Source organism: Rhyacophila brunnea, unplaced genomic scaffold (genome assembly GCF_057557595.1).
Source record: "Rhyacophila brunnea isolate RB1 unplaced genomic scaffold, BYU_Rbru_1.0 scaffold_14, whole genome shotgun sequence".
Taxonomy (NCBI): domain Eukaryota; kingdom Metazoa; phylum Arthropoda; class Insecta; order Trichoptera; family Rhyacophilidae; genus Rhyacophila; species Rhyacophila brunnea.
The window spans coordinates 40,366,297-40,392,018 of NW_028232796.1; the positions used below are offsets into that span (position 1 = coordinate 40,366,297).

At 32.0% G+C, this 25,722-nt stretch overlaps 1 protein-coding gene across 4 annotated transcripts in view; it reads right to left on the reverse strand.

Moving 5' to 3' along the window:
- The window catches only part of KaiR1D (Kainate-type ionotropic glutamate receptor subunit 1D), a 545,285-nt gene that overhangs the window by 5,027 nt on the left and 514,536 nt on the right, over nt 1-25,722 (reverse strand). For all 4 annotated transcript variants that reach the window (XM_085942313.1, XM_085942314.1, XM_085942316.1 and 1 more), the window contains 4 exons: nt 14,243-14,422; nt 7,796-7,933; nt 6,147-6,345; nt 726-957 (listed from right to left, as the gene is read on the reverse strand). In XM_085942313.1, the coding sequence (XP_085798439.1) occupies nt 726-957; nt 6,147-6,345; nt 7,796-7,933; nt 14,243-14,422 (749 nt within the window). The remainder of the gene's footprint in view (nt 1-725; nt 958-6,146; nt 6,346-7,795; nt 7,934-14,242; nt 14,423-25,722) is intronic.

Consider the following 25,722-nt stretch of genomic DNA (forward strand, 5'->3'; position numbering starts at 1 on the left):
AGTTATTGTGAGGGAATGAGACATGAGTAATTTAGTTGTTTTATAACACTACCGGTCAGTGATGTCCCTAGTTAAACTGCCGCCCCTAGGTAGCGCCAAAAAGCCGCCTCATTTTTTTATACAGTATTTTATCATCTTTTCAGATTCAGTTCAATATCTAAGAAATGTTTTGTATGGGTACATTACTAACAAAAATATCAGACTAATTATTCGCACATCTGCAGTCGTTTCTGGTCACCAAGAAGTCGTCGAAGGGCAACGGAAGAAAACTAGATGCCGCGAACCCGATAAAACCAGTGAGCAGATTTTTTTAAATGGAGACATATTTTTGTTATTACTGAGTTTAGGTAATTATTTCTATATTTTCCAAATGATTCTCCTCGATTTGCCGCCCTTTGAGTAACTGCAGCCCCCAAGCGATGCTCAATCTGCCTACCCCCACGGGACATCACTGCTAACGGTAGTGACATACTGTGTTATTAGGCAGGCCGTGCGTTGCTTACAGCAATACACACTAAGAAGAAGGGAGTGAGGGAAGACAGATTTAGGAAGGAACAGAAATAATACAATTTATGGTGATAGATAACGTGAAAATTACAAATTTTTCGCTTACGGCACTAATTTGAAGGTTTGTCGCCCTGAACCGAAATATGTCATCAAAGTAGACATTCTACTATCATATGACGTATTTTTTGTATATTTATAAATAAAACATTATAACTTACTCGGTGGCATAGCAATTCCATATCCTTTAGAATCCAGCATCCCTCCGACCTGTGTCAGTTCACAGTTCCTCTCGATGACGTATTCAATGGAAGTGGACTCCATCAAGAAGGCATAGTTTCCTTTTCCCTTGACGACTCTCTCCACTCCTTCGACGTTGCTGGAGGTGAAGACGGTTGGCCGCGCTGATTCCATGAAGCTCCACATTCGTTGGTATGTCGAGAAATTTGAATCCTGTAATATAGTGAATGTAATTATATACTAATAATATTATAAATAATAGCTAATTTGGGCTGTAAAGAATTCTCCAAAAATAGAAAAAGTTTTGCACATATTGTAATATTGATATCAAAACGGTTCGTAGTATTTTATATTTTTAGAAAATATATTAATATATTCTACAAAACAATGTAAGATCATTATATAAAAAGCGGCTCCCGTAGTCCACTGCGTAAGGCGCTGGTCTTTCAACCGGTGGCTCCGGGTTCGGCACACAAGTGTAATAAATCGACCATTATGAAAAAAATACTCGTCTCGGACTTGCTTAAATTTCACTGCGAACTATTTCGTCCTAACTATATAAATACTACATCTGTTAATTCACTTTATCTATAGTTACGTATTACATATTTATAGTATTGGTCGACATTGGAGGACACTGGTAGTAAAAAAAGTAAGATACCAAGAAAACATGCGACGAAATAATGTATGTAAAATGATTAATATAAAGATGATTTGAGTTGCACCATCTTCACCCGTCATATACCTATACTACGCAGCTATAGTATGAGCACGGTCGCCTTTCATGACGCCATGAACGTGTCTGAATGAAAAATAATTACAAGATAAAAAGAACTTTTTATATACCACGTTTTTAAATTTTCTGTTGAATCATAATATAAACTTGACAATTCTATGTATTAACAAAAACTTTTTATTTTAGTTGATAGAAATACTGAATAAATATTATAGAATACAGAAATGTCATTTTGATATTTCATATTGATTTCCATGGTGAGGCACGCACGTATATATTAATAATTTAGTTGCTAGGACCAACTTAGCAACCAATAATAGTGAGTAGTAAATATTACTTTTAAAGATTTTTTTCCGAAACATACAAAACAGAATTAACTGAAAATGAATTCAATTCTGCTTAAAGCTGGCCAAAAGTATTAAAAGAATGCATTGTCGTCGTGTTCTGATATATCCTAAAAGTTTCAAATGTCTAGCTAGTTGGGAAGTTACTTAAAATAGTTGGACAAACAAGAAAAAATCTATACCGGACAAACAAAAATACTATAGCTAATAAAAACGTGGTAAAAAATTAGTGCTACACTTCCTTGTACTGAGACAAAGTTGCACGGGACTGATTATATTATCAACAATGCACCTCGGTGCTTTAAGAAAAAGCTTAGAAAATAAAAAAAGAATCTAGTCTTGTGCTGCTGTCATTTATCTTTAGTGACAATTAAATGATCTCTATAGGTACTGAAACTCTTTTTTTTTAAGCTCCGAAGTATCAATTGAGTCTTATTTAGCTTTACTTTTAACATACAATATTAACACATATTATTACAATAATTACTCACACAGTTATTACAATACAAATTTACAGGAGAGGAAAAAAAAGAGAAAAAGAACAAAAACAGTTTAAACTTGTAAGCCACACTCACTCAGAAACATTTGGACACACTGGAACGCCTTGATATTTGGCCGAGCCAAAAATATCGTGAGATCCAGTGGCAATTGGTACTTTTGTTTACTTAAATCATTAAGAAGCCGCTATCTCTGGGTGTCATACAGAGAACATTGCCAAACAACGTGGTTAGCATCCTCAGTCTCACTTCCGCACCGGCACCCAGGGTCATTTATTATACCCAAGCGAGCCAGAGATGAGGCAAGATTATAATGGTCCGCCCTGAAGGGCAATTCACGAACGAAGTAGTAAAAAACACCGCTTAACTGAAGCATGTAAAATTTTTAGTTTTATAGGAGATATTGAGTGTGTAGAGCTTCGAACGACATCAATACGTGCGAGTGAGAAAGCATTCAGCATGCTTATACCCCATGTCCATGCGTTAGAGTAAGATTGAAAGTAAACATGCCAAAACGGATCGTTTGTGAATGTCATAGAAATTAAATAACATTTTTATCCATTTTGGTAATGACTTCATATTTAATCAGTACTTACTGTTAACGTTGCATGATTAAATCATTCATTGTTGAAGTACGTAGCCAATTAACCTTTAAACAGGCTAGTTACGTCTACAATATAACAATATTACAACACGGAATTTCCGTTGTATTTTGCGATCAAACATGTGTGTTTCTGTATTACAAAATCACAATAAATATTTAAGTGAGAATTTAAACTCAAAATAATACTTTCAGTAATAGAAAAAATAGAATAACAGCCTGCTCACTACGTACAAATTTTTGACGTTTAATAATATCGTCGGTCTATCTTGTAAACCTCGTAAATCCCGTTTTGGTCAAAAATGAGATTTTGAGCGAATACGTTAGAATGGTTGAATATCTACGAATGTGTTAAACTCTTATATCCATATCTCGTTTAATAATTTCAAAAATCAATCCACAAAAACCTCGTAAATCGCGTCCATACAACAATAAAATTTGCAAACCTCGTAAATACCGTAATCCCGCCATTTCGTATGGAGAACTGTCACAGTGTCTTGAGTATTACATTACCTTTGTCTTGTTTCGTTATACAACTATACTTTGGGTATCATATTACGAGAGGAATTAATTTATATTGATACAATATAGATTAAATATTAAGGTAAGCGTTTTATTTATAATGATTTCCCATAATATGCACACAATGTTACATTTACAATAGAACGTTTTTTTCAGGTTAGAATTTCATGACATGCATATTTAATGATGTTTGGTTGTTTTCAATGGTTTTTAGTTTATTAGCACATACAATTAGAAAAGAAAACAAATCAAATTACATTCAAGTACCCACTTACTATGTGAATGCAAAATTTACAAAGTTTAATCTGTTTTCAGATGTCATGGGCTCAAAAAATTATGGGCATGCTACAAATAAAAAATAGCACAATTGAAACAACTGCTGCTAAGGAAGGAAATAATATAGAAATAATCCCAAGGGGATATTATGAGACCATACATATTATTCCATTATCATCGCCATATGAGGTCATTTCTAGCGATGACAATGTTTTAATGAATGATTCACAACACGAAGCTTCTTACAATATAAGTGTGAGACCCCAACTAGCAAAATTATCAGGAAATAATATAATCGAGACTATTGACAGATCTTCAAACTATGAAAATCTCGTGAAAAAGCCATTATTTAGTTCCTTATTCCAATACTGATGATTCGTTACAGGAAATCAGTACGGACACTTAAAGGAAAAGGAGGAAAAAAAATGAATGCAAGGCAGATAAGTCCGAGTGGAAAAGTGAAAAAAAGAAGGCAAATATAGAAAGAGGTGAGCAATATTTCGGAAGGAAATAAACAGAACATGCATGGGAGCATGTTCTGTTAAGCATCAAAAAAGTTTTTGCCATCTCTATCGGAAACAGATAGAAGAGAACTAATCCTATATAGCGATGGTTGAACATATCAAAATTGAAATTCGACGATGGAAAATTCACTATTGAATATTGCAATGATGAATGATATTAGGATATTAGAAAAAGGACACACCCAAATGCCAGTTGATTCGATGCATTCTACCATTGAAAGGTATCTGAAAAAAACAGGATATAAATGTTCCTGCGGAATAAATGCCGTAATGCTCGAAAGAAACCAGAGCCATATTATAGTGAATATCTGTATCACAACGATTTCAACAAATTTGACTTTAAATTTATCAAAAGTGTTCGTCCTGGAAAAAAAGTTGGTAATCCGGTTGTCACTGATATAAGGGCATCATTATATGAACCAAATGGCACTATACAGTATAAATTAAGATTTTCAGATGTTTGGAGTGTATTGCCTCCAATGACATTAATATGGACGAAGCATCTGGGAATAAAAATGACACTCACTTTTTTGTCGGGTCTGCCGAATGGCATAATCTGTTCTAACGCCATTACAATAAAGGTGGTATTGCTATAAATTCCTGATGCTTTTTGTCGGGTCTGCCGAACGGTTTGGTTCAAACGGGTTCGCTCAAATGAACATTGACACTAGAAACACTGTTCTAACGCCATTACAATAAAGGTGATATTGCTATCAATTCCCGATGCGTGATATCGCATAATGGAAATTGCGTGACGTCTACCTATACATGTGCGAATGTCGCTGTGCGTGAATTTACTTGCTAGCTACTGTATTGAGTGCGTTGTCCATTAATAATGTCATTGATTGCCTCACAAAAAGGACAAGGACGTCACACCTAAAAAGTTTGCTGACCTTTCACCTCTACATGCCAGTCGTCTTAAAATCAAACCAAGGAAACATCATGATCTGCAAGAACTGAAGACTGTTTTGTCGAAAAATTTTCACGATTACTACGATAATCTACCACATTAAAAAAAAATAACATGTTCATTTATTATTTTTTTTAAATATACCTATATAAGTAAAATTGTTAATAAGTTTAAACATTACATTTGATATTTTTGTAAACTATACAATGTGTCTTAATTTGCAATTGTCTTAAACAGTACTCGTTTTTATGACTGAAAACCTTCTAAATCCATCAAAAGGCAAAATACACTAAGTATGAAAACCTCATAAATCCAAAAAAGGCTATTTTTAATAAGTATAATGAGAATTTATTAAAAATAATTACTGAATACAGTTGCTGATTTAAAAAGTAACCAAATGGATTTTTGAAATTTCGAAATTCCATTTAAAACCAAAATTAGACAGTTTTTATTGTCTCCTGAACAATTAGTTGATTTGGATTTACGAGGTTTACAAGATAGACCGACGATATGTCAAAGTCAAACGGATAGTTACAAGCGCCTCTACCGGCAAAGCGTATATACTAAATTGCATACTGAACCCGACACCACCGGTTGACATTTAATATACTTCCTTGTAGTAGGTTTGCGCTTAGGTTGTGCAACCGGCAATACTGTTTCATTCAAGAATTGGCCTTCTGCAGTGATTGATTGTGACGATTGTTTCCCTATTTAGCATTTTATTGGTATACCATGGTTTGGTTTCAGAATTGTAATAACTTTGAAAGTACTTTTTCCGTTTATTAAAATTATTCCGTTCTTCATACTCGTACAATACAGCAGACTTTTCAAAAGATGATTTAAGATGATTATAGTATTAAAAGATGTGTATGGTTTGTTATCAACAATGTTAATACAGAATAAATTTGTTACCGTTTTTACAAAATTAGCTGATATTATATTTTAGTTAATTTGGTAAAATTTAGATATAAATAATAGTCCTCTGTATTTACCCTGAAGAAAGCAGCAGTGGATCCTCCCCGCAGTGCTCCGTATTTAATCTTGGTCTGTTTTGCAAGGTCTTCAGCGCTCTCAATGGGAGAGTCCATCCGTTCCACGGTCAGAAAAGCAGCAAGGTTAGCAGTATACGAGGATATCATTATTAAGGTGAAGAACCACCACATTCCAGCTACCATTCGCGTTGACACAGCCCTGGAATTAGCAAAATATAGTATTAGATAAGGGAATCGTAGTAAGAGATCACATACTTCAACAGCAATAAACTAATAAAGTAAAAGAAGTTATTATTGAATAATAAATAGATAATAATAATAGTATTTTAAAGAATTTCAAAAGGAAGTTTTGTTTGCACAATAATTTGTAAAAATTTATAGCAATATTGCCCTCTTAAAATAAGTAACTTTACCACTGTTTTAGGGATTAAAAGAAAAATGGCGCCAATGTTTCACTTATAAAAATGCTCATATTTTTGTATATTATAAGTAAAATATTAACAAACTTTTTATTATTTAGCCCCTCTCTTGAAAAGAAGCATTGTCCTGAAATCTTCGTTTTGGGATATCCAGTAGCTATTGTACACAACGCACCATTTTCACAAACCAAGTGTGTTGTTATTTATGTTACGAATTAAATATATCAGGTTACATAATCTTTTCAAGATGACATTATAAATATTTTTTGGTATAACTTATAAAAATGCATGGTGCGTGATTCTAAATGATTTACGTGAAAGTAGTGCTAATGCGACAATGCTCTTTTTTCGGAGAAGGGCTCAATTATAAAAAAAACACAGGAGGTACGAGTATATTAATATATAATAATATTAATATGTAAGTCACATATTATTATTTTAATAATGATCATTACTCATTTAGAAAATTGCCAACAGTCATAATTTATCCAAATATCATTTTAAAACACTGTGCAAATAGTATTATTTTAGGTTTTCGGTTAAAAAAGGATTTTTCAGTCCTAAATCAATTTTGACTAAAATATGCGTTAATGATATTTATTTTATGAAGGCATAATATCATGGGGTAATATAATATATTTATTTTTAGCTTTATACATAATGTAATGCGTGCATAATATAATAAAGCAAATAATAACATAACTTAAATATATTTGTAATGAATTTTCATCTATAAAAATATACTTCATTTCAATATGCTTAGAATATATTATTTACAAAAATATATTATAATATAAATGATTAACATGCAGTCTATAATAAATGTAGGTACTTTACTATTATAAAATGTACAATAATTTTGGGAGTTCCGAATAACAAAAACGATCGTACAAAAAAAGATTTAAAACAGACAAATTAAAATAAATATACAAAAAAATATGAACAAAAAAATAATGAAATTGGAATAATTTTTTAGGATGCTTTTTGATAATATTCGATTTGATTAGTCCACGCGTGCGAAAAATAATATAAAATATTTGTAATTTATATTAACAGTTTATTAAATCTGTGTTAAGCGTAATATTTATGTCCTGGTGACAATTTTTGATTAAAATATGAAAAAGTGGATTAAATAAATTTAATTGCGAAAATATTATATTCGAAAATGATCGAATTAGATATTTACAGTGAAAATATTGCCCATTCGCTTTGTCGTCGGTAAGAACTTACTTGGGCGCAATATCAGATCCTTGCTGCATGAGCGATCCTATGGTGAACCATAAGGAGTTGAGGAGTGAGAACTGATTCTCCAGGACCTGGGGCTCGTCCAGGCAAGGGTGAGGGTTGTCCCACTCGTAGGGGCTGAACCTGAACACGGCGCGACCCGGAAACAGAAAACGGGGGTGATAATGATAAACACAAAATCGGAATAAGCGGGAACATAACTAAAGATTGGGAAACACTATATAACTAAGGAAATATTGTTGAAAAATGTACAACTTATATACAAATAAATCTAAATACACCTCCCAAAATTGTTGTAGATTACGACGAATACAGAAATACGTTTTTCCTTTATGAAAAAATGAGCATCAATGAAGATATGATAACACTTAACAAAACTCACCCTTTTCATAACCGATGCAATACAAGTGATGACGTGACCAATGGACTTCCAAATTTTAAGTTATGGGATATTAAAAGGTGTGAACTTCACGAGAGGTTTACGAAGCATTGGTCAGTACATACAGCTGATTTCATAGCTCATGTAGAAAAAAAATATAGATCTATTTGTCATAAATTATCTCGGAAAGTAAATTGACGGCATTTATATTTTTTTAATATTTTTTATTTGGAAATTAATCATGAATAATCGATAGAGGAAAAATCTCCAAACCAATAAACAGCGTCGCTGCTTATCGATATCTTTAGTGGTATAAACTGTATAATTAGCCCAGTCGCACACAGATACTCGACTAAAATATGTCAATGTTTGTAGTCATTCACAAAACACATGTAACATAATGTACTGCCGCATGTAGAACCGATGGCGTATTTTTTGTAACCGTCTGTGCAACCTTGTTTGATCTATGACCATATCCTAGTCGAGATGATTTTCCATGAGACCGGGCTTAGTGGCTCTGTAATATTTGAAAAAAAAAGTTCCTGTCCTTTCTGGAGGTATCCCGCGTGATCTTTCAGGTTTTAATCGATGCGTCTAATTATGTCAATCACCTGGATGGCTTGCTTTCTTATCAAAAGATTCTAGCCTACCGAGTATGAAACCGGAATCAGTGAAAAGTCATGGATGTCCACTTTTTGCCCTCTTGACGTCAATTCAACAGTATCACTATACTCACACAACCATAATCCAGGGTTTTTTCATTGTAATTTTGCAATGTCAAACCTTCGTAATAACGTATTACATCACATTATTATTTCAAACTTGTAGTATGTAGGTGTTCGAATATTGCATTTTTGGTTAGTGGGTTTAAGTAGGTAGTCGTCATGCATCATGAGGTAATCTGTTGCGCATGTGTACGACGACTGAATGAGATTTGAAAAATTTACAGGAAAAGTTTAAAACCAAGTGAATACCAGGGCCGGAGTGGAACGATTCAAGATAAGCTTTAGGTACTGAAAATGATGCCAAAGTGCCGAAAAAATGCAAAATTAACCTGTCAACCGTACAAGAGGAATATACATATTGCAATACTTCACATAAAACGTGACAACTAAGTGACGGAAATGATGCGATCGCTCAGGGACTAGAGTGTAAGAGAATTGTGAGACTAGGGCTGTAAAAAAGTATCAATACTTGACATCGAAACCTTTCTTCCAATAAAATACCAGTATTGAATCTCTCGATACTTTTACCTTAATTGAAAAAAAATAATGCAGATTGGCGATTATAATAGATGAGACCTTATGCAGATGCCCATTTAGCGCGTTTTATTTAACAGAAAACAAACTATGTGACGTTTTTCATTTTTGAATTGGCAAAAAAAGCAAAAGCGACGCACTCAATCATGACACACGGTTCCTTTGAAAATTTAAATGTCGCGATAACTGGCAAGATGTATTTTTGCCATTGTATAAGCTAGATTATGTAATTTATTTTGAAATGGCTATAAAACTGTCGTTTATAGCTAGAAGCGGTCGTAATTCATTTTAGAATTGCCATAAAAACGACGTGTTGTCGAGAGTCCGGCGATCGCTTGACCATGTCCCGTGACATGCGACACACAACGAGTTCATGTGGACGGCGTAATGAGATCACATGTACATGGAATGCACGTGAGTTAAATCGCGCCATCTGGAGAAAGCCTTAACATATTTGCAGCCATTATTTTCAGCTATTTTTTGTACGTTTTTGCTCCAAACAGAGCGTATAGATGTGAAATAGAATGTAATATTATTTTTTCATTATCTGTCAATAAATATTAAATCGTAAATAATAATATATGAAACAAAAAAATGATATTTACTTTGAGTCGATGTGTCAAAAACGTTTAACTACCGGATTGTGATTAAGTAATACGAATTATTTTTTATTGCATACCTAACAAGGTACGGACCATGAAATTAGGTGAGATTATACTGATTATTGTTTTAATTAGTTTAGATTACTGTTTCCCACGGATATATTGCATTTTACAAAGTTTTTCTTAGCTCGTATTCTTATTTGTCCGGTACAAATCTTGCAATCGATTTTTAACTAACTTCCCGATGTTTGAAACTTTTAGAATATATCAGAACACGATGCCAATGCATTTGTTTAAATACTTTTAGCCATCTTTAAGTAGAATTGAATCCATTTTCAGTTAATTCTGTTTTGTATGAAAAGTTATTTCGACACCATTATTGGTTGCTAAGGGGTCTGGGGTCCTAGCAACTAAATTATTAATATATATATGCGTTACTATGGAAATCAATATGAAATATCAAGTACAATTTTTTTTGATCGTTTAAGCTAGTCTATTCAAGTTTATATGGTTCAACAGAATTTAAAAATATTGTATATAAAAAGTTGTATATTTTATAATAATATAAAGCTTCGATGCTTGTTTTTTGGTATGACGGCCCTATGTAAGCTAACCCTATAGAAACACTTTGCGTTGAAAACCCTCTTAATACAATTTATGTTAAAGAGTCGCTTACCTGATTTTGGTCTATAGTAAAATGAAAACAGATTTTTGTTTAAACATCTTGAAAATATTCAAATTAGGGTAAAATACACAGCAGTCGGCCACTTACGTAATTTGATTTCGTATTTGTCAAAGCCATTACTTGGGACATGGAGGGAAACTGCCGCTCAAGGAAGACTGTTGCTTCAAACAAAGTGGCAGTTAAAATATTTAACTGCCAATTTTACTGTTTTCCTGATAAACAAGCGCTCACTCCACAGCCGTTTGGCTTAATTAAACGACCTGTAAAATGAAATATTGAGTTCAATACTGTTACATTTTTAGACGCCATAAAATTGAGAGTATGGGTAAAACGTGCTTGGAAATAACTGTATTCTTTATTGAAAACGATTTTTTATTAAATACCAGTACAAAGGTAAATATCTACCAGTGGCGAAGGGTGGAGGTGTCTTTGGATATTAGAGAGAATAGCACACTCACCAGACGAGAAATAATAAACTTATACGATATTACTATTGATGAATAGGTACAACACACTAACGACAATATACAAAGCTGCAGTCATAGACAATAATATTATACGCAAAGGTGTTAAGCTTCGCTTTTTGAGCTTACCGTATTGAATACACTTCGGTAGACGGGACTGAGGTCACATGACCTGACGGTCATACAAAATAAATCTGAATTCAAAGGTAACAAAATAATCGTATAAATACAATAGCTGACGACAGATAGCGCCTGTTGTATATTTTTTACGTTTGATACGAATTCTAAATTCAATACTTCAAGCTTCAGATGGCATATGGGTCTGTTTTTTTTAACATTGTTTAATAATGTTTTAAATATATTTGTATTAGAAAATGGGCTTTTAATAATCGCATAGTATGGAGCCTTCGCCACTGCCACTGCCACTAGGACAAGGTAGATAATATTAAAATTAAATATTATTTTTTTCTTAAACGTAATCGTTGCGACTGTTTTTTGGAACACACTATATAAAAATATATAAGTATTGTATTGTTGCTTTTTGCTTCGCCATGGATAATTGAGTTCATACATAAAACTAAAAAGTTATATTTTATACCAATAATTCTTTGATTTATTATGGTTCCTAGATTATTCAAGAATAAATTAAAAGAACAATCCATTTGTGTTATTAAATAAATGGTCTGTAAGAACTATTTACTCTAATTTATAAAACAGGCGTTTCAACCCTATTATTTAATGATATTTTTATGTTATACTGAAACAAAGTATGTGCCATGTTGATTGATTCTTTTTAATATCGCGGTGAATTGTTAATAGTTTTTTGAAACACTTGAAATTCTTCCATGAATACCTTGTTACGGCTCTTTTAACATCTGTATTGACGTCTTACGGATGACGTCTAACAGTGCAATATTCAGGCTCTTGTAGCTTAACCCAGTGATTTCATTTCGTGGTGCCTTCGTTTTTCTAAATAGTTTTTAACAAGACTTAAAAATACACCAATTAGTATGATAGACAACCCCACTGTATCCAAAGTCTTTTTTCCCTTTCTTATATATTGGAATCAAAGAAGATACACCTAGGCAAAGTGCAACAAATAAGTATGCTCTTAATCTCACGAAAGGCGAAAGTTTTATCAAATCCAAGGAATCCACTATCAAAAATCCAATCAGAAGTTATATTACCGACCCAAACTACCCATGATTTTCTAGCCACGTGGATGAAAGGTACAGCGGATACTTTCATTTCTCCCAGATTTTAGAAAATCTATTTGATGTTTTCCATACTATATTCCTGAAAGTATTTTAATACTTGTTATTAAGGTAAACTGATTAATTTTATGTCGTCAGAGAAAGCATTCATTGGAGGTGATAAACTGGTGCAATAAAGGGATTTTCATCGTGTTCATCAATACATTGTATTTAGATTATTTGGAAATATTAAATTTTTCAAACTACTTTCGGTAGCGTACAGTTTGAATACCACTGGCTTAACCCATGAACTCGGTTGACCCTTATCTTACAGTGATGACTAAATAATTTATCTATGTAGGTGTACACAGTTATAAATATCCAGTACTTGGTTGATATTGTAAAAATCTTGTAGAGAAATTGTGGTTAGATATTTTTTTTTAATTCTTTCTTCTTTCTTTCGACCATGTCCGATTCTAATAAGATCATAATATGGGCCTCTATTAGTAATAAGAGATTTTTGTTTTTACGAGAAATGAATATCAGCTACTTGCTCAACCTATTAGGTCCCTAGTTGGATTCATACACATATTGGAAAACAATATGTGTATTTGCCAGACTCGAACCTGGGACCCAGATCGCTATAGTCCGACGCTCAAGCCGCGTGGCCATTGGGTTTGTGGGTTTTTAATTATTAGTAAAAATACTAATGCAGAATCGCTAAGAGACTATAAATAATGTTTTTTAGGGTAAGTTTACACTTTTATATCATTCGTAAAAGATGCTCATTTAATCATCGTAGGGACGCAATTCTTCACTGCCCGTCCACGTGGTCTTACTTGGGAAGAAAGTCGCAACTCTGCTGCATGAGGGATCCGATGGCAAACCAGAGGCAGTTCACCATCGAGAAGATGTTCTCCAGCTTGTCTGGCTCCGAAGGGTTGCAGGGGTTGGGCTTGTGCCACTCGTATGGGGTAAATCTTATATGAAGGGTACAGGGATAAGCATATTAAAGACACAATAACAATTACAAGTGTACTAAAAAATGAATCACACATTTATATAATGTTTACACCAATGTATCTTTATTCGTCACCTTAGTTCAAACTTTTTGTATTGATGATGTCATAGAAATTCCTACATAGAGCGAAAAAAATTTGAACTTACAATAAGTTTGAAATGGGGTAACATTGTAATATTTTAGAAGCATTTAGCTTAACGAATTTACTTTTATAATATTTAGTACCTACAATTGCCTATTTTGTATGTCATTTGAAGGTTTTACAAATTTAAAATGTGTCTTCAAAATACTTAAGTACCTACTTTTTACCAAAATATATCTTAATGTAGGTATTTTTAAATTAGTTCAAAAAGAGCCTTCTTGTTTTTCTCATAAATAATATTTATTGATATTTAAATAAAAGAAATCAATATAACTTCGTGCCTATACACATTTTTTTTATTTCAAGTATCGCTCAGCAATTTTAAAGGGAAATTAAATTTATACTTCACTTGTTTAGTAGGTAACGATCTAAAATTGTTTATTGATCTATAATACTTAAATTCTGTAATTTGATTAAGATTTGATAACCATTGATACACTATTATCAAAGCTGTCTATTTGTATGAGTGATTTTAATAAAAGTGTCGACAAAATAAATATCTTTTTAAAATTAAGATATTTATTTTCTTATTATAAATTAATAGAACTGAAAAGTCAAGTCTGATTTATTTATTTACCAAAGCCATTAATGTATCTAAGAAATGTTAATACACGCGTAATTTCTTATGGAAAAAATACGTCGGTAATTTTCAATAAGAAAATAGCTGACTGAATAAGCAATTCATACCTGGCCAGAATGAAAAGCAGTACAGAGACTCCGAGGTAGGCGGTCGCCATATAAATCCACACATCCAGCGAGAGTGGGGAGAGAAAGGAGAAGAGGTTGGGTGATTGCTTGATTGGCTTCCGGTACAGCACGGATATACCCAGGTTCATGAAAGGCATTGTGAAGTCCACCATTTGCTCTCTGTAAATAAGAAGAAAAATAACATTATAGTTTTTATAACTGACATAATTTATTATTATTCAACATTACATTTCTTTAGCTTTGTAATATACTATTTTCACGATCGTTAGCTTTACGATTCAGTTTGAATCTTGGCTTCCTGTCGTTGACGTGTTAACAGTATTCTTGACATAATCATTCATTCAATATATTATTAAGTTTATGATCTGGATCATAATACATTGAATGTATTATTATTATAAACATACAACGCTTCTTGATTTTTTCAGATCCGGTATTCAAACTCGTCGACCACAGATATAGAAGCAGAAATTCTGCCATGTGTCTGGGATTTCGGAAGTATATGTCAAGGGTAGTAGATTTTTGGGTTTCCACCGTATGTCCTTCTTTCCTCGACTTTTCAGGCTCGTGGCAGAGGCCATTATCAAAAGATGGTATGTTTTTATGATGAAATGTAGTGTAGGTATTTGAATGTAAACGTTGCTCTAAAAATGTCAAAAGAAATCCGATTAGCTAAGAGCAAACGTTGCAAAGAGTAATGTGTCAATCTTTATGACCAGAGATAATGGCTCGAATATTGTATTTTGCTGATAGTGCCGGAAGCCATGACGTTTTTAACCGTAATCCATCATCTCTATTAATATTTTCAGGGTTTCTACAATCATATACCTACGCTAAATTTCATCATAAAAACATATCATCTCTTGATAATGGCCTCTGCAACGAGCCCGAAATAGGAAAGAAGGAAGACGGACACACAGTGGAAACCCAAAAATCTATTACGATGAAAAACAATCGTGAAAACCTCAAACATTATATATATTAAGGGATTTATTATGATAAATATGACATTAGAATATATTCAAACTCCATTTTTTACGACGTTTTTGTTATGAATCTTTGAATTGTATAAATATTATATAATTTAATATTTTTTTATTGGTGGCTGGTATATTACTTTCTTTGATTTCAATTCAAAATATTGTAATAATATGCCGACTAAGTTTGAAAATATTCTCAATTTATATTGGTTTAAGGAATTAACTGCCAAAAGAATATTTGGAGCATCAAAAAAAAAATAGTTAAGTATATATTATTATAATTATGAATACTTATTACAATCTTAAATATTGTGTATAAAATTGAATAAACTATAACATTATAAATAATTCTCAGTACCTTATTTTAATGATATATTATTATACTCAACAGAACAGGGAAAAGCATCCACGGTTAGGTACTCTATCAAAGCTCATTTAGTAGAAAGCTCACATACCGATTTATTCTGTAGGTTATTGATGATAACAATTACTACAGATAATGCATTATCATTAAAAACCTCTATAGAGGAAACTCAATTCTAAAAGGCCGGAAGTTAATTGTAGTCAGGCTTTCTATTACTTTCACCACCTAATAGCATTAAGAATCGCGATAGAGCATCACCATGGACGTGTGTAAAATAACTTAAACGAACCCTTAGTGTTACAAATAATGGGCGTGGGTGGTTAATGTTATTTATCCTTTACCACCTACCCCTACTTTTTCATCATTATTCTCCGAACGTTTAACCCGGAATTTTGTTCATTCCGCTTGTTGTAATTCTATTCATGATCAATAGCGTATGTAACTGGGCTAAAAAAGAGTATTACCCGATTCAATTATTGATTTATTTAACTGACGAGTCATGTATTCATTATTAAAGGGTTGAAAAAACCACCATTACTCGATGAATCACAAATATGAGACTTATACTTCCAAAGTGTACATAATATTGTAATATTCAAAGTTCATAAAAAACTTGTTTGTGTAAGACTTATGTACACACGTTACAAGTTATACTTCTTTGGCGTAACAAAACAAAAACAAAACTTGTGATCAAATCAAATCAAATCAAATTTATTTATTTTACATATAATGAACATAACAAATTTAAAATTCAAAGTGTTCATGACATGACATAAAATAAGTGTTTTTAAAAATAAAAATACAGAGAAGTGTGAGTTAATAATACAATAAATAATAAAATAAGAAATAACATAAGAAAATACATAAAATAAATAACAAAATAAAAGTAGATGGAAGCACACAAAGTGAACTTTGATAGACCCTATCTTAAAAACTTATAAAATAACGTCCACCTAAATTCACCCTCACATAAGTGGAATATATTGATATCCGAAGCGATTTCATTAAACATGGTTACTGCCCTTCCAATTGAAATTACTAATGGCAGGTTAGTTCTGCACCGTGGGGGAACAAACAACGGATGCCCTCGATTCCTAAGGTAATTATCAGAAACACACAAGCCAACACCACCACGAATGGCAGAGCTCACATTTACGCCGCGTATAAGTCTGAAAAAATATGTAGCTAAATAAAGACCCCTTCTAATTTTAAACTATAGTATGAAAGCATCCCTAAGAGGTGATAACCTAGATTCTTCGACTAGCTCTTAATTATTTTGATAAATTACACACTCAAGAAAAAAGTTCGCTTATTGGAGAGCCGTTGGTTTATTTTTATAGACTTTAAGCTTATATTACTAAATTATATAATTATTTCTCGTTGTTTAAACGTTTTAACGTATAATCGTTTGTTTACGTAAGGAATTGCAAATGGTCGACAATAATAAATTCATTACCTAGGCAACGGAACAATTCTACTATCAAACTTGCGTTTGTATACAGATGACTGATTCGCAGCTAACTTCATACTGTCGGGCACTTTCGTAACGGTGTGCGCGCGTAGCTCTCAATTATTTCACTCTCTACCAAACGCTCAAAAGAAATATAACTTCAAAAATACGCGCATAATCTATATTTTTAATTTATATATTATATGTGGCTGTCATTGGATTCGTGTAACCCAGATCTCAATTACCTCTATAATATTATTTATTAAATATTCAATTTCCACATACAACCATTCAGTACGTAGATATAAAATGATTAGTAATGTTATGAGATAGCGTATCTGCAATTTCATAATAATATGATTTTATAATAATTTCAACATATTATTTCATAGTGCACCGGTCAATAAATAGCGGGTCAGAATTGATTGGACATCTCACTACTTACCGTCAGGTACCTATATTTATTATATTGTACCCTTGTAGTTATTTGAAATAGTACCTACATAGATTCTTGTCTCCTGATATTTGATAAAAAATTTAAATGTGACTTTAATCAAAATAATTTATGTTACAGAACTGAGGATATTGATAGGATGTTGATAGGCAGCATTGTCACCTGGTATTTTTTGTAGTATTGAATCCCAACTAGAATTCCGCGAAATGCGTTCAGGGTTTCATGAAAAATTGTAAAAAGTTTGTAAAAAAAGTACACTTGAAAACTTTTTGGTAAAAGAGTAGAAATAAGGTTTTTGTCACTTTTAAATATTGATATGTGTTTTTATTAATTTTGATTATATATCGCATCATAATATTATTATTCAAGTAACCAGCGAGCTAATTATTGACGACTCAAATTTGTCTCGACGTGCTAAGAAATGAAGTAATTAAAAACAATGGATTTAACTCGTTTAGCGACTGGCGTGTTTAGAGTACTTGGCCATTAGATATAATTAACGTGTTATTTAAATGTGGTAATTAAAAGTTCAGTAGTGATTATGTTAAGGTAGTATCAATGATGATCGATGCATCATGCTTATTATTTATATCAAGCCGCTTCAAAAATCTGTCACGCTATAGTTTAATACGGGATTGTTTTCACAAAAACTTTCAAGGGTTCTGTGGAGCAAAATAGATTAAGAATTATAACTTCACAATCCATAATCCAGGCATATCAAAAAAATATTTAAAAACTTTATGATAGGGACAGATTAATTAAATAATAATACAAATAAATGCCTCGTGCGATAAATAAAAATACAAATTTAATTGGCTTATCCAAATGGGAATATTATTATAATCTAAAAATATAATGGCTTCTATGGAAAAAGAAAAAAACGTTACAATCGTGTACCTACAACAAAATGTTGAATGTGGATTAATCGGTATTTGGAAATAGATGCCTCATAATGTATACAAGCGGAGCTGACAAAAAAGAACTAATAAAATACTGTATCAATATCGGTTTGTTTTAATCACAATAATTATTAAAATATGTATTTTATGTAGTGAGTAATTTTTCGGATGCATATGTCACAAGATTACTCCAGTGAAAAACTATATGAACTAATTTAGTACAATGCACTTTAATAAAATTTACATCACGAGATTGTCAATGGAAGAATGGTTCAACAGATTAGGTGGAGAAACGAAGTTCATTTTAAGCTAATACCTCGTTTACCCATGCATGGATTTACTGCTGACAGTACGTATTATCACGGCCATAACAAAAAAATGCAAGAGTAAACACGTATTATCGTGCAAACTGCAAGATTGCATGCATGAATGAACAATTTCAGAAGCTTCTAATTAATTTTCACGCGACAATTGGACTGCTCGATATCTGCGCCTGCACAGTAGAACAATAATGGCAAACCTGACGGTAAAAAAACGAACTACACCACGCAGACTCATTTTTAGGTTAATTTTTACGACCTGTCAAATAGTATCATAAAATGACAATATTGCGTCTCGCTTACGATTGAAGAATGAGATTGGAGAGACAGTCAGAACTTTTGCTTCTAAACAGTTATTATCACATAGTTTAAAATACACACTATTGGTGCTAGTAAATTCATGCACGTACACAAGCAATATAAGCCCAAGTTCACGTAACCGAACCAATGTGGGATGTTGATAGATGGATCAACGCATCTAGATTTTGAATTGTACACAATTTAATTATCGTGTTTTTATAGCCGAGATTTTGCTCTATACCTATTATAATTATTATATACTTACTTATATAATAATTATACTTATATAGATTTCCATTATACTAAATAGATGTCCATCACCCACGGTGGCCACGCGGATTAAGCGTTGGACTATAACGCCGTGTGTCCCAGGTTCGAATCCTGGGTCTGGCAAGTACACATATTGTTTTTCAATTTGTGTGTGAGTCAGGGTATGGACCTAATAGGTTGAGCAAGTGGCTGACATCAATTTCTCGTAAAAAACAAAATCCATTAATACAAACTTCTACTATGTGGAGGCCGTAGGAGGGCCGAGGAAGATATGGTCAGGGGGAAAATCGTATATACATGTCTTTCCTTTCTTAATAATTTATTTTGAAATAATTTCATTAATATGAATATTTCATTTTTTTAAGTTTAACTCAGATTTGAAATAAATCAAGCTTTTTATGATGGAACAAGTATAAATTTCATATATTTCAAATCACACTATAATAATTTATTATAATAACTCAATATGATTGTTAAGTCACATACATACTGCGTTATTATAATATAAAAAGGTTGTAATTTACCGTTTAAAAACGTGCTAACTTCTTCGGTTGTAATGGCTCCATTTTAGTGGCGCCATTTTGGTGATTTATAAAAAGAAAAGGGTGCCCGTGATCAATCTCCATTACTAAAACGTAATTGATGACAAATGATTGCACACCAGGATTTTAGGCTATCGCACATTTTTCCAACAGTGTACTTAATAAAAATTTACCGTATTACTCTTGATTAGTACCTGGAAGAGTAATGGTCCGGTATCAAAAAATGATAAAAAAAGAAAATTTATACCTACCACATTAATTCCAAAATAGTTATTATATTGTATATATTTTATAATAAAATACGATTCAATGAAATTGTTCGCAGAGTAAAGCTAGGCTGGAGTGCTTTTGGCAGCCTGAATAATGTCTTCAAAAGTGACTTTCCCTTTTGTCCCTTAATCACATATGCGTGTGAACTATGGACCCTAAGTAAAAGAAAGATTCAGAAACTTGGAGAAGCACAACGTGGTATGGAGAGGTGCATAACGCGAATGGACAAAAAGAGGAATGAATAGATAGGGAAGCAGATAAGGGTTTGCGATGTGATAGAGTTCATTAAAAGCCTCAAATGGAGATGTGCTGGACACATAGCTCGAAGAAGAGACAATAGTTGGACAAATTTAGTCATCCACTGGTATCCAAGAGGTACAAAACGTCCTCAAGGTAGACCTTTATCCAGCAGTGGATAGATCTAGGCTGATGATGATGATATTTAAAATATTAAATAAATTAAACACAGACCAGTAGAGAAGGGTGGAGGTAGGCTGTTAACATCAGCCATAAATATTGCACATTAAACTTTGATTGTCATACGTATTTGTTTTTATTTACCAATTAGTACAATATTTTACAGATGGTATTGGTAAGTTTTTAAAAATCAAGTAAACCCTGCCTAACCGAAACAAAATAGTTTTGGTATATTTTGGTCGATCCGATAAAATTGTGTACACTTTTTCGTTCATACTTATTTGGTTTCATTGCATTAAGAATACACTATCAAATATATTGTTGGTTATTTTCTTTTTAAATTCATTAAGCCCTGCCTAAGCCAAACTATAATAGAAAAAAATAGTATTTTTTTCTACAAAAAATTCAATGTTAAGTTTGATTTAATTGCTTAATTTTGGATATTTTATAGTGATATGAGTAACACAATCACTGCTGACCTGTTATTTAATATTTAATTACCACATTTAAATATCATGTTAATTATATCTAATGGCCAGGTAATGCAAACGCGCCAGTCGCGTTGTTAGCACTAAATGACTTAATAGCCTACCTCCACCCTTCGCCACTAAAACACACATACATATTAGTACACTATATCGTTTTTATGCATGATCAATTCTCAATTAATTCTTTGATTTGCTTTGGTTCATTTTAAAATATAATTAACAATTTTTTTCCACAGTGACGTATATAATAATAGTATAACTAACACAACACAGCGGTGTAAATAGTATTAAGGCAAACGTGGAATCTAGGGATATATGAATTTACATGAAATGGCAGATGTATTATTTAATAAAAAAATAACAGTGTACACAATAACAATAAAAAGAAGATTAAAAGGAACTGAAGAAAAAATTGCATGGAAAATTAAAATTACTTTGTATAAGTCGGAACCGCGCCAATTAATTTTCATAGCCGATTTTGGTTCACGAATTCAAGAATGAAAGCCTAACCTCACCTAACTTAACCGAACTTAACAAAAAATCCAATAATATATCGGCTATTTTGTTTGTCCGGTACAAATCTTGCAATCGATTGTTAACTAACTTCCCGACTAGCTAGACATTTGAAACTTTTAGAATATATCAGAACACGATGCCAATGCATTTTTTAAATACTTTTAGACATCTTTAAGTAGAATTGATTCCATTTTCAGTTAATTCTGTTTTGTATGAAAAGTTATTTCGGAAGAAATCCTTAAAAAGTAAAACTATTATTGGTTGCTAAGTAGGTCCTAGCAACTAAATTATTAATATTAATATATACGTGCGTTACTATGGAAATAAATATGTCATTTCAGTATTATTTCTAACAAGTACAATTTTTTTTGATCGCTTAAGCTAGTCAAGTCAAGTTTATATGATTCAACAGAAAATTTAAAAACGTTGTATATAAAAAGTTCTTTTTATCTTGTAATTATTTTTAAACTTAATTGTCGCTGGCTTCCCTTAAACCGACAATAACCCACTATTTAAATATGCAAATCAGACTTGACAAATCTTTAACTGATATTTTCAAAGGCGATTTTTCTAATCTCATCTGAAATAGTTGTCAATTAAAATAACTGCTAAAGTAGTAAAACGATTTTTAAAGTAGAAACCATCGCCAGTGGAAATGGCTTTTCTAAGAAATAACGTTTTAACTGAGAAAAGCGTTGGAACAAATACATTCAGCCATCATTTGTCTGAGGAAAGTTTTCACATTCCAGTCACCTTGGTTTTATTGGAATCCTACGGTTGCAATAATAGTTAAATGTTCCGCAACATTTAACTTGCGTCTGTATACACCTTGAAATATACAAGTCCTGAGTACAACACATTACAAAGAATTAAATAGGCGTATCTCATTAAATTGTACCTACTGAAAAATAAATAATACATAATGCCTTCAACGAATAATAAATTGTTTTCAAATTGACACTCAATAGATTGTGTTGTTTTATATTCACGTAATCATGATAATATAATATAATTAAATAAACACACCTTCTCTTTTTCGTACAAGGTAGTTAAGACAGTTTTTTACATTGATTCATTTACATTTTCGCATTTATGGTGATATTGAAAAAAAATTTCGGTTACAGTTTTTAGGCGAAGTGTGCAGTTAATTTATTATATTCCTACATTTATGTTTTTAATTTTCTTTATTACCAGAATAAAATATTTTTTGTAGTGCTCTTGTGTTGTTTTGTTATCTATACAAAACTTTGAGAGGTCATCGCTCCTTTTATAGTATTGAGCAGTCGTTGATGACTTGCCACATCTTTTTAGATATGCCCTCAGTACTCCGTAGCTTGTTAGTATATATGTGAGTTCGTGTGATTTTGTTATGTTGCTAGCAATCATAATAATTTATATTATATAAAAATCATAAGGGTTATTTTCAGATATTGAAATGATATTAATAATATACTAGCTGAGCCAGCTGGCTCTCGCCAGTCTGTCTCGCTAGGTCTTGCAGATAGCTTTTCGTCATGATGACGATATGGTGTTGGATTTTAATATAATTGTAAAGTATGTATAGACGGCGCCATAGTTTTCCCTTCGGGATAGATTTTCATTCACGTCAGACAGTTTGACATTTCGCTGATTTATCAGTTTTACGATTTGCATGTCGCCACTGCCAATACAAATTTGGAGTCATATGCGTAGTCTATTCTGGAGTCTGGCCTTCACAATATCGTCGATTGCTACCAATCACATTTTAATTTTAATACAATATATGTGTAGGTATGTGCATTTAAATATGATAAATAATTATAATTCTCATTCATTCAAATATACAGCAATATTATATGATTATCATAAAAAGCGATCCAATATATTCAAATATTAATCTCTTTCAGGTCCCATTTACATAAGAGAAAAAGGTTAGCAGCATAAAAAAAATTTAAACATTGTTTTGTTTCATTGTCTATAAAAAATAAATGCTTGTAGCCATAGAATAATATTTAAAAAATCAAAGTTTGAATTCAAAATTAACCTTAACCGATACAGTTTCCAGGTGCGGGACATTCATATCGAGACAAATGTTGATAAATAATAAAGCAATACATATTATATTTGAGACGAATAGACCAATTCTGATAAGAATATGAATTTATAAAACCTAAAAATGTGGAATCAGCTTAAAGAGGCATTCATCCAGCAGTGGATTGATACTGGTTGATGACGATAATGAAGATATAAATGGATAGGTATATAAAATCACAAATTTAAAAAAATATAGCAGTTTATATGACTAAAAAGAGTAGAACTAGGTAGGGGTAACCTTCATCCAGCAGTGGATTGGTCTTGGTTGATGATGATAATGACGATATTATGAATGGGTAAATATAATATCAGCAATTTTGATAAATATAGCAATTCATATGACCGACAGAAATACAAACAACTTAGAGAGGCCTTTATCCACCAGTGGATTGATTCAGGCTCATGATGATAATGGCAATATAAATAGATATAATATAATATCACCTATTTTGATAAATACAGCAATTCAAATGACATATGGAGTAGAATCAAGCTAAGGAGGCCTTTATCCAGCAGTGGATTAGTTCAGGTCGATGATGATAAGGACGATAGAAATAGGTATTATACCTATCAGATTGTGCCAGATTCAAATTGAAGTAAATTCGGGACTCTAAAAAATGAATTGAAATAGTTTAAAAATCCACAAAATGGTGTTTAAATAAAAAAAATGGTGCGTTTTCCAAAATCTCTTAGGATAATAATATATAGGAGATTATAACCATTCCCAATTTATTTAAAATGCATTATTATGAAATCTACTCATTGTATACAATATACAAGTACAAAAAAAAACAACAACAAACGAATGTCGTTTTTAATGTCAGCTGCATACAATCTGCGTATAGATGACAATTTTTTCACTATTGATTGCTACGATTTTTAAAACCTATATGCAGGCATGTTATGGTCGTATTTATAGGTATTCAACAAAACAACTTTTAAAATACATTTTCCCAGTTGACTTATATGATAAGTTCTCTTTAGTTGAATATTTCTTCCCTTCCAGAATAACAGGTGATTTTAAATGTCACTTTTGAAAATGCATTGTATGCCAGTGTGGTTCCTGCGAGCGATTTCAACAGACAAACACCTGTCTTAGGCTAAAGCACCGCATAACGTGGCTGCTTCCAACGAATGCAGCGGATACCGCAAGCTAGAGTTGCTACTTCATAACTTTTCACTCCGGCTCTAGGATGAAAATGATGTATTATATTCAAAAAATATTTTTTTTACATTATATTAATATCTATTTATTTATCATTACTTATTTTAATACTAGTGAATATCATTTATTGTTGTTTTTATTTAATAAAACGCAATTTTTTTGTTGTACTTATTCCACTTTTATATAATAGATTAGGACCGGCTTCGTCCGCCTCAGAGGGACATTTTCAACTGAATCAAAATTTTTCATCAAGTTGAAAATATCCCTCTGAGGCGGACGAAACCGGTCCTAATCTATTATATAAAAGTGGAATAAGTACCACAAAAAAATGCGTTTTATTAAATAAAAACAACAATACAATGCAGTTCCACCATGAATTGACAGTTAACAAAATAAAAGAAATTGAATATCATTTGATCTAATTATATGCGAGGTAATGAGTGAAATAGCTGGTGTATCCTTGAAGTAAAAAGTGCAGAATAAGTGCAAAGTTATAAAGTTATAATTATTATAATATATTCTACCACAGTTTGCTGCATATTGCAACAAGTTAATAAATGCTTACCGGCAACTTGCGGTGAGCGTATGGACACAGAGTTTAGATATTATCTAGACTCACATGTTTTAGGACTTCGAGTCTATACAGTAACCCATGACATGCAGAAAAATTAAAAAAAAAACCACAAACACTGCCAGGTACAATCTTAGCAAATCAAAACAATGCATCTTGTCAAGTATTTTGTTTACACTATCATAATATTATTATTACATACATTTTTTGTCTGCTTCTTATCTATTAAGGGTCACTCGTTGACGTTACTCTCTATCGTCATAATATTATTACTAATTTTTATTATTGAACATACTTGAAAACACTTTTGAGAAAAATATATATTATAACTAATAGAAAAAATCTTTTTGAAAAAAGTAAGGATGAAAGTAAGGAATGGA